Genomic DNA, 13,206 nt, shown 5'->3' on the forward strand with positions numbered 1-13,206 from the left:
CCTTTATGTCCACAGTGTACCCATCTTCTGATGGCTACTTCCAGCAGGATAACGCACCATGTCACAAAGCTCAAATCATCTCAAACTGGTTTCTTGAACATGACAATGAGTTCACTGTACTCCAATGGCCTCCACAGTCACCAGATCTCAGTCCAACAGAGCACCTTTGGGATGTAGATTTATGCACCAGGCTACAAAGAATAAAATATGTTTTTAAAAATACACAAGCACTCTCTAGAAAAATCATCACATATATTCTGGATGGAAGTGAAAAATAACTCACTATTCAAGCACGGTAGGACCACTTATACTTTAGTATTTATTTTCCCTTTTTCATGCTAATTGCTTTATACGTCTACTCCTCTACCACTACATTTCAGGGTGAAATATTGTACTCATTTTTCCACTACATTTATTTCACAGTTATAGCCAAATAAAAAAGATTTCTGCATTAAAATTGCCAACAGTTTCTATAATATGATGCATTATTATAGACTGCTATAACAGAAACTGCCCAGCAGCATATAAAAGAGCCCAAACTGTCCCTCACCGGACCAGCTATAACATTAAATGATTTTTATATGTAAACACATCAGTAGTATTCATCGCCTAATATAACCCTTTTATAATATAACACTGAAAAAGGAAATTCTACTGAATAATGGGGATTTTTAACTTTTTTTTTTTTTTTACCTTTGTACTTGTAATGAAGTAGGATATTAAATGCAGGACCTTTACTTTTAATTGACAATTTTTATGGACTGGTACTTAAATAAATGATCTGAATACTTGTCCTACTTCTGGGCCTGGATAGGGTTTTAAATATTGAGACTGTAGTGAATGGAAAACACAAGCACCTTGTCTGTATAGTTATTATTTCTTTTTGATTAATATAATTATTTTTAACTTCCAGTTTGCCACATTGGGTTTAATCTGTCCTTTTTACTTCCAGTTTGCCACATTGGGTTTAATCTGTCCTTTTTTGTATTTTATTTTTTTTCCCTTTGTTCCTGGTTTTGTCAATATTTGAAGTGTGTTATGTTATGTTATGATGTTTGATGACAGAATTGTTTTAATTAATTAGATTAAATTAAACTGAATTCAGTTAAAATAAATTAAATTAAAATAAAATAGTAATAAAATAAAATAATAAAATAAAATAAAATGAATTGAATTGAATTAGATTAAAATACATTTATATATAACAAAGCCATCAGAAAAGGATATTTACCCACTATAACTGTGGTATTAACACTATAAACCTTTGAGGAAACAAAACTTTGAAATGCTGTGAGGCTTTAAAGTAGTTGAAAATAATTTATGCACAACCCTGTAAAGATTTCCCCTCTATTTTTAACCATTTATTAGTGCGATAATAGGTGATAATAAATTATATTGAGGCACGTTGTAATAAAGTTTTGAAAAAGGAATAAGCCGTTACGTCACTTCCGGGTTTAGTCGGACAGTAGTAAAAAAAAATAAAAAAATCTGGTTGCCATGAATTTCAGCTAGCTAGCCACCGACAACTGTCAGTACACTTGAGTAAAACCATCCATGTCAAGACACAAGAAGGATTTTCGGAGTCTTGTGCCGCTTCTGTGTTCATATAGGAGCACACCAGCCTGCCTGCCAACCTACTGTGAATCGGTAAGTAGCTAGCTTTGAGGCTAGCGTGCTAGCGAGCTAGCCGTCGCCGCTAGCTGGTAGCCCCGCTGACGATAAGTGATTATATTTTGCCTGTTAGCTGACATTAACCTGTGCGGCGGGTGGCGTCTATTTACAGCAGTAATGTGTCGCCTGTCTGTCCTTTCAGTCGCAGGTATGCTTTGACAACACACCGCTCCCGTAATGTGCCCACATCACTGGCTAGCGATAGAGGTTAATATCGTTGTTAACCATGTAGCTACCATTAGCATATCAGTCGCTCCCTGTCGCTCTGTGTGTCTGTGTTGAGGGGGTGTTTTAATTAGTCACCAGTGTCCATGATCACATCAGGGCATCTGAATCCCTTTAATCCCTTTGTGAGGTTGTAGCAGCCTCAGTATATGGGGAAATGCAAATAACTTCTGTCCTAATACGCGCCAGCTGGTTACAAGAGCTGTGTAATGATGACAATAACAACTGACGCTTTAACCCTTACAATGAACCCGAACTGTCTTTCTGCCTGTGAAGCAAAGTTATATCTTCCTCACAGCTGTGCCCAGTGTCTGTGTCATTTTATGTGGTTTCAGTTGCTCCATTTGATAAAGCAAGACTGATAGCTTTGGCTTTTTAATATGTGTAATCTGTAAAAAGAGCTACTTTAAAAGCTAACTAGGTGACAATACCTTGTCATGCACTGTCTGTTGTTACTTGACATATAGACATTTTAATGTGTTATAATTTCTCTTTATAAAGATCTTGCTGGCGCAGTGACTAGACCAGAAGACCTTGGCACCGTTGTGTGCCAGTTCATTTCAAGACCCAGGGATTTCTGAATCCAGGTACGTTCCTAACAGGATATCTGTGCAGGGTTTCCCCCAGGAAATTGGTTGTCTGCTTTTTCTAACTTGGAAAACACAGGATGTGATAGATCAGTCAATCACCTGCTGAGCTGAGTACACATCACATCTCGTAATCCATGTAATAACTTGATGAAGATTTAAACATAACCCTCATTAATTAAATATTTGGCCTTCGCTGTGTCACTGCTCATTCCTCTAGAGCTACTATATTTCATAAAATCGACAGTGGAGATTTCAGGCAAGGTGGTGCATCTCTACTATAAAACACTGAAGGAAACCCTGCTGTGAATCACAGGTGAAAGGCTTCTTGCGTGCTGTTTGTGTTTATGTTTTTCTGCCACCTAATTACTCCGTCTCCTGTGTTTATTTTCCACCAGAAGATGAACGGTCTGTCCATACGAGAGCTATGCTGTCTCTTCTGCTGCCCCCCTTGTCCCAGCCGCATTGCAGCCAAACTGGCTTTCCTCCCTCCAGAGCCCACCTACGCCCTTCTCCCTGACCCAGATCCAGGTTCTGGAGCTGGAGCTGCCTCTGGGTCCAGCTCCGGTGCTGCTCAGCCTTCTCTCGGAGCCCCAGGACTGCGTTCCCGGCTGGGCACTGGTAGTGGAAGTGACAGAGGAGGTGGAGGTGGTGCCGGAGGTGGGGGTGGTGGAGGAGGAGGAGGAGGTGGTGGTGGTGGTGGAGGCGGCGGCGGTGGAGGAGGAGGAGGTGGCAGTGGTGGGAGTGAGGGCAGATGGAAGCTTCATCTCACAGAGAGAGCAGAGTTCCAGTATTCACAGAGAGAGCTGGATGTGACGGATGTATTCCTGACCAGATCTAGCCGAGGGAACAGGGTGGGGTGCATGTACATTCGCTGCGCCCCCAACGCCAGGTTAGACACACACTGCCGTCCGAACACGTTGAGACTGAACCTGATCGCACACACAGATCATAACCTTATCTCTGTGTTTTGCATTTGCTTTAAATAGGACAGCTTGACCTTCTTTTGTTTGAACTACATGCAAATATATTTTTCTCTGTCATACAATTATATCCCATATTTTTCCATAATCCTGGGGTTTCCCCGTTCAGCAGTGCCACTGCTTCGCCTCATCCAGCTGCTTAACTTCCCTCTTCTTTCTTCCTCCTCCTTTGTCTCTCAGGTTTACAGTTTTGTTTTCCCACGGCAATGCAGTAGACCTGGGCCAGATGAGCAGCTTCTACATCGGCTTAGGCACACGCATCAACTGCAACATCTTTTCCTATGATTACTCAGGCTACGGTGTGAGCACTGGCAAGCCCTCTGAGAAGAACCTATACGCTGATATTGATGCTGCCTGGCACGCCTTGCGCTCCCGGTAAGCAGGCTGAAACTGTCCGCTACCGTCCACACAAGATCCCTAAATGAACAGCCAACAAGCACCCAATGCCAGTTAAAGTGTCTTTGGTAGATAAATCACTAAGGGCCACTCACATCACAAGCCAGTAATATTTTGTGAAAATAACATTTGGTTGGCTCAGTTATACACAAACTTTGTCCCTGGTACCCTCTCTCTGTCCATTAGCCAGTCAAATCAAAGCTAAACAATGGCTCTGTATCTGACAGACTGATGATTGGCTGTCACATACTGTGCTCTGTGTGAAGCCTCGGCATCTGAAATCCTGGAAAATATTCCTCCTGTTTATCTGCTGCCAGCATGGTTAATGAGCCTCATGTCAGCAGAAACTTAACACTCCCAGGGGGCAACACAGAGGGACTTTGAGGCCACTGAAAAACAATAAGCATTAATGTTACAGCAAAATCTGAATTTACTCACACACTCCCTGATTCTGTGCCTCACATAGTATTTAAACAGGTTGGTTAATATGCTGTACTGCTGTCACACATGGTTGGCTATTTGCTTATGATGTTCTCTTTCAAACTTTGTCTATTGTTAACATGACACAATGGTAGCTGTTCCCATGTGCTGGAGTGAACGACACTGTGCTGCACTTCATCTGCATATGGAAATATATACACCGCACATCAGCCCTTTTGCACTACCCATACTTTCAGAATAAAAGGGACTCCTACTTTGATATCCTGTACTGAAATCTGTGTGTTGTCTCAGGTACGGCATCAGCCCCGAGAATATCATCCTGTACGGACAGAGCATCGGCACGGTGCCCACAGTAGACTTGGCGTCACGGTTCGAGTGTGCTGCTGTGGTCCTCCACTCTCCTCTCACCTCTGGCATGAGAGTGGCTTTCCCCGACACCAAGAAGACATACTGCTTTGACGCCTTCCCTAAGTAAGTGTTTTAACGTATGTTAGTCGTATTTTATGTGTTATCAATGGTTTTACAATATACTAAGCAGGATTTCGCTGAGAAAGCAGTGTACAGACTCTCACAGAATGAACCTCTCTCAATCATCACTTAAGACCCACTGGAAGTGTGTGGCGGTGTATTTTTCTGCAGAGACTCGGCCCTCTGCCTGTATTTTCCTTTTATTTACAGTGTTCAGGACGTTTATGGGCGTGTACCCGTACAACGCTCAGGTGAGGTCAGGGCTTTATGAAAAGGTAGTGACCAGATGCCAGACTGTAAGCAGCAGGCATCCAAGAGACTCAGCGCCAAAGATATGAAGATACAGTGACATGGAACACTAAACGAGAGTGAGTCTGGGGTTGGCTGAAAATCTGTCTCTTCAGTAGTCAGTACTCACACCATGTAAACCTAAAGATGTCTGCAGAAAGAACTGAGCTGTGGCTTTGTTTGCTCCAGTTAAGTTATTTACAGGAAACTTGATTGCTGACAGTGTAGTATGAAAATGTCTGTTAAAACTTCTTTCCTGTGATATAAGCAGCTTCTCTGCTGTTGCCTAAAGCCGAAATATCATATACACTGCTTCTATTCATATTCTGATAATCACTGGTTCTTTGTAAAGCAACATGGGAGCAGTGTGACCTGTGAAAGTTGAATGCACTTATTGTAAGTTGCTTTGGACAAACGTATCTGATAAATGAACAAGGTTGGGCCATAGAAACAGAATGAAAGTAGGACAGACATTCATATTCAAATCAACAAAGCAGGAGCAATTTTTATGTGTGCAGTTGCCTTTGCAGCTGTGGCAGCAGGCTAACTTCCGTATTAACTTCCGTATAAGCAAACCAGCTTGGGACAAGTTGCAGTTTCAATGAGCAGTGTGCCTTGCTGCTAAAGAGGAATTAAGGATTGTTGGATTTACATTGCAGCGTTACTTGCTGAGAAACGTAACTAGTTAGAGAGAGTTTTAGCTGGGAGGTGTGTTGGAGCAGACTTCACTACCTTCATATGTATCTGATAAATAAAGATAAAGTCACAAAAGGAAAGGAAACATTCTTCCACCTATTTTCATTATTAAACAGAAAAATACAACTGTACACCAATCCCAGTTTCTTTCTTTTACCAAACCAGGACGGTAGGTAACTCATTGTAAAACACACTTAACTTAAAACTCGACAGAGACAAAATGAAACTTACCAAGACCGTCTTAGTTAGTCTTGTCAGTCGTTTAGTTAGTAAGTCCACTGTTCCAGGAAAAACCAGCTCTGCATTGGTCGAAATAAACCCTTGATCGACTGAGTTAGATGTTGGTAGAAAAAGATTTCCGCACACTTACATCTATGCAGTGTCTCACTTCATGGTTGAGCTCCTACCACCAGGGTTGCACACAGGTGTGTCGCATACAGCCAGTGATTAGACCGAGATTGGTGACTTTCACCAGCCTGTCCATCATTGACAGTCAGACACCGCACAGATGTAAGTGCGCGGAAATCTTTTTCTACCAACCTGGACTCATTGATGTTTTCAGCACCTTGCCAAGACTGAGCCGGGGGGAGCAGTGTTAGAATATTTGGGCTCTACATGTTGTTTATCACTGTGGTCTCTCTGCCTCTCAGCTGTAGCTCTCGCTCGTTCTTCAGAGGCAGCTGCAGAAATGTTACATCATGTTTCAACAAACATGCGGTTAATGGCACCAAAAGAAACGGGGAAATACAGTAGAAATTTGTGGTATATTTTACACAATCATAAACATAGTTCTTATGAGCTATGTACTGCAATATTGTTTGTATGTCACTGGTCTCATAGATAGCCACTCAGTAGCGGATTGCTTTTTTGAAAATGTGACTAAATAACTGATTACTTGAATGCAGAACTATTGAGTTACCCCAACACTGCCAGTTGTAAACACATGTACTCACTATGCAAACATGTCAATACATTTGATCACTTAAAAAAAGCAGTGAGCCAAAACAGAGTTCTCAAACTTGTGAGTGTGACATACTTTATGGCACCACTGAGGTGTGTGTTGTCGCCATAACCACTAACAACAGTCGCCATTTTCTGTTGAACTAATCAAATGACCACAGCAAACAGTTCAGTGTCCTTTCTGTTCATTGTATATCCATGTGTTGGGTGATATGATAATACATTGTGTCATGACAGGAGTCCTTGTGAGGCCACATTGTAGTCTCTGGTTATACGAGACCATTGTGTTCAGTGTTGCATATCACAGTGCAGGACTGCATTATGGTAATAATGGGTTTACAAGGTTTTATTGTTTAGTTTTTATTTGGATCCCTGTTGGTTGTTACCTTGGCAACAGCTACTCTTCCTGGGATTTCTGCTGCAAATGTAATGAGGTACCTTGATTTGTCAGGTATTAGATTCGCTGGATTAGCCAAAAACATGACTTCCCATCTGGTCGTTCATCCAGAAATAATTTCTCAATAATACTTCTGAAACGTTTACTATATCACGGCGTATCACTGTAATGTAGTGTAGTGTATTCAGCGGTATTTTGATGTAACAATGATCGTCGGTGACATAATTAGTATTTGAATGGATTTTATGTAATTACGTTAAACTGATTGCATCCACTATTTTTGTCAAAGAAGAAACTGTAAACCTCAAAAGACAGCCCTAAGTGTGGTTCATTTGGGCAGGTGTGAACACAGCAATCACACTCAGGTGTGCACCAAAAGAACCAGATCAAGACCTTCTTGAAGAGGTGGTCTCGGTCCGGTTATAAATGAACTCTGGTGCGGTTCCTTTGTGGTGAGAACCTGTTCCGACCTGGATCTGAACCAACTGTAGTCACATGACACATTNAAGTGTACTCTTCTTCAACGTTTGGTTTACTTCCTGGATTTTTCCTGCATGGAAATTCTGACCAATCAAGAGCAGCTTTCTCTTGCAGGCATTTTATCTGCTCCGCTTATAAATGCTGCCGTGAGAACACAAACCAACTCTAGGCAATTATATAACTGCCTGACAAAATGAGTCCCTGATTCAGACCAAAGCAACACAACTCTAGGTCTGAAAGTACCCTGAAGGTCTATTCCCTACTTGGGACCTCATGTGATTTAAAAAGCACCCCTCCATGTCTGTGTTTCTTGCGGCGCATACACATGGGATAAGTGAAGTCTATGTTGTACTTTAATTTCCTGACATTATCCTCTGGATATGATGCACACAGTCATTTGTAACTCCACTCTACACAACACAGAAACACTACACAGCACCACCAGCGGTGTTGTAGAACCTCTGTCTTTCCTAGAAATGTGGGTTAAAGTAACAGAACCAATTTGGCCACACGTTGCCATGTTATCTGTCTCATTGTCTTTGAGCTTTCACTCCTCTGACTGATTTAGGCTCACCGTTTCTGTGAATGGGTCTCCATGCTGTGTAGTGAGACAAGCCTCCTGCATCCAACATGCTGTTAAAATTTCATTTATTATTGCCAACACAGCCTCTGTAATTCTCAACCGGGAAAGAGGCACTAACAAGGTGTGGAGAAAACAGAAAACCTAAATATCAGATCACAGAGATGCCGGTTTGCAAGGGACTAATGTTATCACATGAACTCTGTCTTTTGTCAAATATGGTCTGTAATTTAAGGTTGAAATTTTACTTAACAAACTACAAAGATCACAGATGACTTCCTTAATTATTTCAAATTACCAAAGGTCCCGACTGATGCTGGTCTCATGTGAATAGGGCTTGTGATGTGTGATGTCACTTTAATGTATCTGTAATGTCTGAAATCACCTTTATTTGTCACTGTTAATCCGTGCTCAAAGAATTATCCTGCATCCTGTTTTCTTAAATTGCCTGGGTGGCGCATTAATAGCCTCCATCATTTCTCCTCCAGCATAGAGAAAGTGTCAAAGATCCCGTCTCCGGTGCTCATCATCCACGGTACAGAGGACGAGGTGATCGACTTCTCTCACGGCCTCGCCCTGTTCGAGCGCTGTCCCAAGGCCGTGGAGCCCCTCTGGGTGGAGGGCGCCGGTCACAACGACATTGAGCTTTACAGTCAGTACCTGGAGAGGCTACGGCGCTTCATCAACCAGGACCTGGCTGCACAGCATGCCTGAGAAAACAAACAACAGCCTCTCTGCGTCTGTGTGAATGAGACCGTGCGTATGCATGTGTGTGTGAGAGCGAGTGACGTCAGCATGTCTGCAAAGTACGTGTGAGAAACTGAACTTAAAACGATGTGTGATTTTTTTATTTTTTTTCTTTCTCGTCACATCTGTGTGTCTTTGAAGCAGCACACCTTTAGGTTACTTTTCAACACAACACTTGTTCAAATGATTTCCTGTTGGAAAGGTGAGAACAGTTTTTAATCCATCAGTAGCTGTATCCATCTGTGCGGTGAGGTGAGGGCTGGAAACAAGAGCCGAGATTTAACAACTTCACAAATCTGGTTTTTAACAAGAGAAAATTTATGAACAGTGGCTTTGAAATGCGTCACCGACATAAATTAAGACGTAACTACAACGTGCTTCGTCCAAAAAGGCACACAGATGTAATTTTAAAGTATGAAGTGTTAGTGAATGTATGAGTCATGGGTGTAAGTGTCGGGTGTATATCCATATCTCCATGGACATGCGTGCACGTTTGTGTGTGTGTGAGAGAGTGTGTGTGAGGCAGTGCTGAAAGAAATGAAGGACATCCTGATGACTTGGACAGCTGCAAGTGGAGGAGGCTTATTGAGACTTACCAATATTGATGTTATTATTTTCTTTTTTTTTTGCGTGTGTATGTATGAAGAATACCTCCACAGCTTGACCAGATCTCTCTTCAGTGGACACACACTGGTCAAGCATGTGCCCCCCCTTCCCCCTGCACACACATACACACACACACAGACACACACACGCACACACACCTCCACCACTCCCTGTTTCCCTGTTAATGGACATCCATCTGACTGCCAGGGCATTTCCCAAGTTGTTGTCCAGCTAACACTAACCTACTCTCTCTGTGTGGTTTGGGGGTCCATCTCCTTCCCTTTGGTATCAGTCACAGTGGATACACAAGGACCAGGCTGGAATACTGTCATAGCTCATGTGGCTGCTGGGGGTCTCATAGTTTCCTCTCGCTCATTTCCGACTCTAAAGAGCTCACAGAATGGCCAGCTGCCACTTTATTTCCTGGCTGTGTCGGAGCTTTAGCTGTCTGCAGAATTGCAGCAGCAGCGTGCAGGGAATTATTTTCATCTCTCTGTATTGCTTTCTCACAACCAGTCCTACACGTTTGTGATAAAGAGCGATAGTTCGGTTGAAATATTTGAGAGCCACATGAAGAATATCTCCGTTTATGTGGACAGTTCTTCGGCATTTATAGAACAGCTGGAGAAGTGCAGGTTTACTTGGTAATTTTATTGTCACATCAGATATACGGACGGCTGTAGCCTTTCAGTATTTACTGGTGTGTGACTTTTAAAGGTTGGGCAGACTGCACTGGCTCGGCAACAGCAGGATTAAGTCAGAGTTAAAGGAATAGTTTGACATTTTTGGAAATACACTCTTGCTTTCTTGCTGAGAGTTAGATGAGAAGATCTATACCACCCTCGTGCAGAGACTCCAGGAAGTGGCTGCACCCACACAAGAAATAGTTTTTCTATCAGTTAAAGAAACAAGATTCATGTTTATTTGTAAACCACAGGGCTGTCGCGATAGCTGCAATATTGCAATACCGCCAACCACCACAACTGTTTTGTTCACATTTTTGTCTTTGATTCATTGGAGCACTGCGTATTGACACTCTGCTACAAACGCCAGCAGCGTGATGAGGCGCAAAGTGTGTATTCTGTGCTGAGCGCTGCACATTCGGCGTTTTATCTGATCTCCGAGTGTTGAAAAATATTTGACTTTGGCTAAAACACTGGCAGCTAGTCTGTGTCGCTTTTTACCCAGCTGTCCAATTACTGTAGAGCCTACCACAAAGACCAAAAGTCACATTGCTGAACAACAACAGAGGAGAAATGAATACTGAACTCACAAAGACTCTCCTCCTTACGTGCTTCAGTCTCATTCAGTAGGCTACTCTATCTGCCGACAGTTTTACGTCGGCGGATGTTTTCATAGCAACCAGACGCAACCGAAGCATCTCAGCTGAAAAACCGCTCCCCTTATTGCGCCTCGATGCCCTTCTGTGTTCTGACTTCAAACAATGACCAAGTATTTGATTTGTTTTAAAGCTGCGTGCTCTTTGTCATTTAAAAAGCAGCTAAGAAAACGTATTTACAAAGCACTAAAGTCAGGATAAATGAAGTAGTCGAGGCTGCTAATCGCGCTGTTGAGCCACCCTTAATCGCCGCAGGGGAAATTCCTTCACTGTGACAGCCCTAGTGAACTTTAGTGGTGCTAGCATGTGGAAGCCAGGCTTGTTTTCAGTCCTTATGCTAAGCTAAGCTAACCAGCTGCTAGCCGCTGCTTCATATTTAGCATACAGACATGAGTGGAATCATTCTTTTCATCTGTAAGCGAGAAAGCAAATGAGCAAATTTCCAAATTAGTGGATTCTATGGTTTAAAGTCTGAAGTGCAGTTGTTGAGGTTGGCGAACACACCCTTTTTTGAGCTTGATATTTCAGTGGGATTTGGGGAGTGAGGAGAGAAAGCAGCAGCTGAGACCACCAAACTAATGGGGATTATGTCAGTTTTAACTGCGAATAATCTTTTGCTTCACCAGAATCTCTTTTGTGTAACGCTGATTAACTTGTAGTCTCACAGCACAGGTTGTTTCCCAAGTCTTGCTCCAGTAGCACCCATCACCAGTCGGTTGATCAGCCTCCTGTTCACGTGCACACCTGTTTCTAACGTTTTTGTCTCAGTGTAATTAATCTGAACGTGTTTGTCATAGTGTGTCCGGAGGGGGGGGGGGCCATGGATTGTTTGTCTCAGAACCGTGCGCGTCGACGTTATGACTAATAATGTGATTCAGATCGGGTGCCAGGACAACGAGACATCATGCCTACTACAGCTCTGTGTGACCTCCGTGGCCCTAAATGTACAGGAGCTCTCTTATGGGTGGCAGCACGCTTCAAGTCTGACACAAGCCATATTTGAGCCTCTCACTGTTGGTGTGGTGCAGGTTCCACCACACACACCTTTGCACATCAACACACACATTCAAAAACAACACACACACACACGCGCATACACACACACACAGTACATGTACTGTAGTATACAGTATATTTACACATTTATATATATCAGATCAAGCATGACAAAAGCAGGTCTTAAGTTCAGCACTATTGTACAAAGCATCCAAAGTGTAATAAGGGTATAAAATGTAAGTTTGTGTGTCTTCATTATTATTGACTGTCTTCTACAGGCCAGCATAAGGATACTAACATCATGTTTGAATAACTAGTACTGGGCCCTGTGTGTAGACCTGGAAACGTACAAGAACTGGCTTCACGGTCGCAGGTTAGCACCACATTTCAGATCTACACAAGGCGTCTGCTCTGCTGCATAGGAGGCCCTTCAGTTTCAGTGATAGTAGCTGCGTTTTTTAAGGGAACATGTACTGAACTAGCACTGATCTGATTACTCCATTGTGGGAGTACAAGTGGGTCTTAGTGAACACCACTCGCTTCCTGTCATCACCTCGGAACAGGGAATCTTTCCATTCTCATCACGTGCTTTGTGTCTCTGATATTTAAATAATGGAAATCTGTTACCATCTTGGACCAGGGAGCTGAGCTGTCAGAAGAATTCGAGGGAGTTGTCGCCTCTCTCTGGAAGTAGAAGTAGGCCTCAGTTATTTCCTGGACCGGTCGTGTTATCAGGGAAACCACTGGATCCACCTTTCACTCATGGCGTTCAAGAAACGGGGCGGAGACTTGCCGTTTTATTGATGCACCACTATGGTTAACGTATATTGTATCCTCTGGCCCTGAATGTGTATTGATGGGGGTGGGGGTGGGGGTGGGGGGGTCAAGCAGTGAAAACTGTATGCATGTCTATTGTGTTTTGCAGAGCAAGTGACGGGGTGGGATGTTATCTCTATTATGTATTCTATGTGAGGGTAAAGCTGAACTCATGGCATCGGAACATTGAAGCGCTTTTTAAACAAAACGGGACGTTCATTTGAATTTTTTTATTGCTGATACTAACTGATGTATTGTTATGAGTTTTGTGCTAGAGTTTGAGCGGGGCAGTGGTAGGTGGGGGGGAGGGAGGGGGGGGCTAGACAATATTAGTGGGCTGTTTATATGGTTACTGTACTTACCTATTCTATTCTTTGTATTATGATTTGTAATTTTATGTTGCTTTTTTTGAACTGAGAATATGATGTAATGAAATTAATTCATGGGACTGAATCTTGACCTTTTTATGGACAACAAAATAATAAAAAAAGATCACTTATGTACAAAAATACGACACTGACCGCATTGTT

The 13,206-nt window shown here is 42.6% G+C and overlaps 1 protein-coding gene across 1 annotated transcript; it reads left to right on the plus strand.

Moving 5' to 3' along the window:
- The first annotated feature begins 1,257 nt into the window (after nt 1-1,257).
- LOC126382522 (alpha/beta hydrolase domain-containing protein 17A-like) lies at nt 1,258-13,186 on the plus strand. Its single transcript, XM_050032430.1, has 6 exons — nt 1,258-1,647; nt 2,398-2,483; nt 2,882-3,375; nt 3,647-3,841; nt 4,595-4,774; nt 8,661-13,186. Exons 3-6 carry the CDS (start codon nt 2,885-2,887, stop codon nt 8,884-8,886), a joined length of 1,092 nt encoding a protein of 363 aa, XP_049888387.1. The 5' UTR covers nt 1,258-1,647; nt 2,398-2,483; nt 2,882-2,884; the 3' UTR covers nt 8,887-13,186.
- The last annotated feature ends 20 nt before the right edge of the window (nt 13,187-13,206 follow it).

Source organism: Epinephelus moara, chromosome 21 (genome assembly GCF_006386435.1).
Source record: "Epinephelus moara isolate mb chromosome 21, YSFRI_EMoa_1.0, whole genome shotgun sequence".
In the NCBI taxonomy this organism is placed as follows: domain Eukaryota; kingdom Metazoa; phylum Chordata; class Actinopteri; order Perciformes; family Serranidae; genus Epinephelus; species Epinephelus moara.

Excerpts from the sequence above, each read along its gene's own strand:
- LOC126382522 (XM_050032430.1), top strand. The coding sequence starts at position 2,885 with ATGAACGGTCTGTCCATACGAGAGCTATGCTGTCTCTTCTGCTGCCCC. Across the intron at positions 3,376-3,646 it reads CGCTGCGCCCCCAACGCCAG|GTTTACAGTTTTGTTTTCCC; the intron begins GTTAGACACACA and ends TTTGTCTCTCAG. Across the intron at positions 3,842-4,594 it reads TGGCACGCCTTGCGCTCCCG|GTACGGCATCAGCCCCGAGA; the intron begins GTAAGCAGGCTG and ends GTGTTGTCTCAG.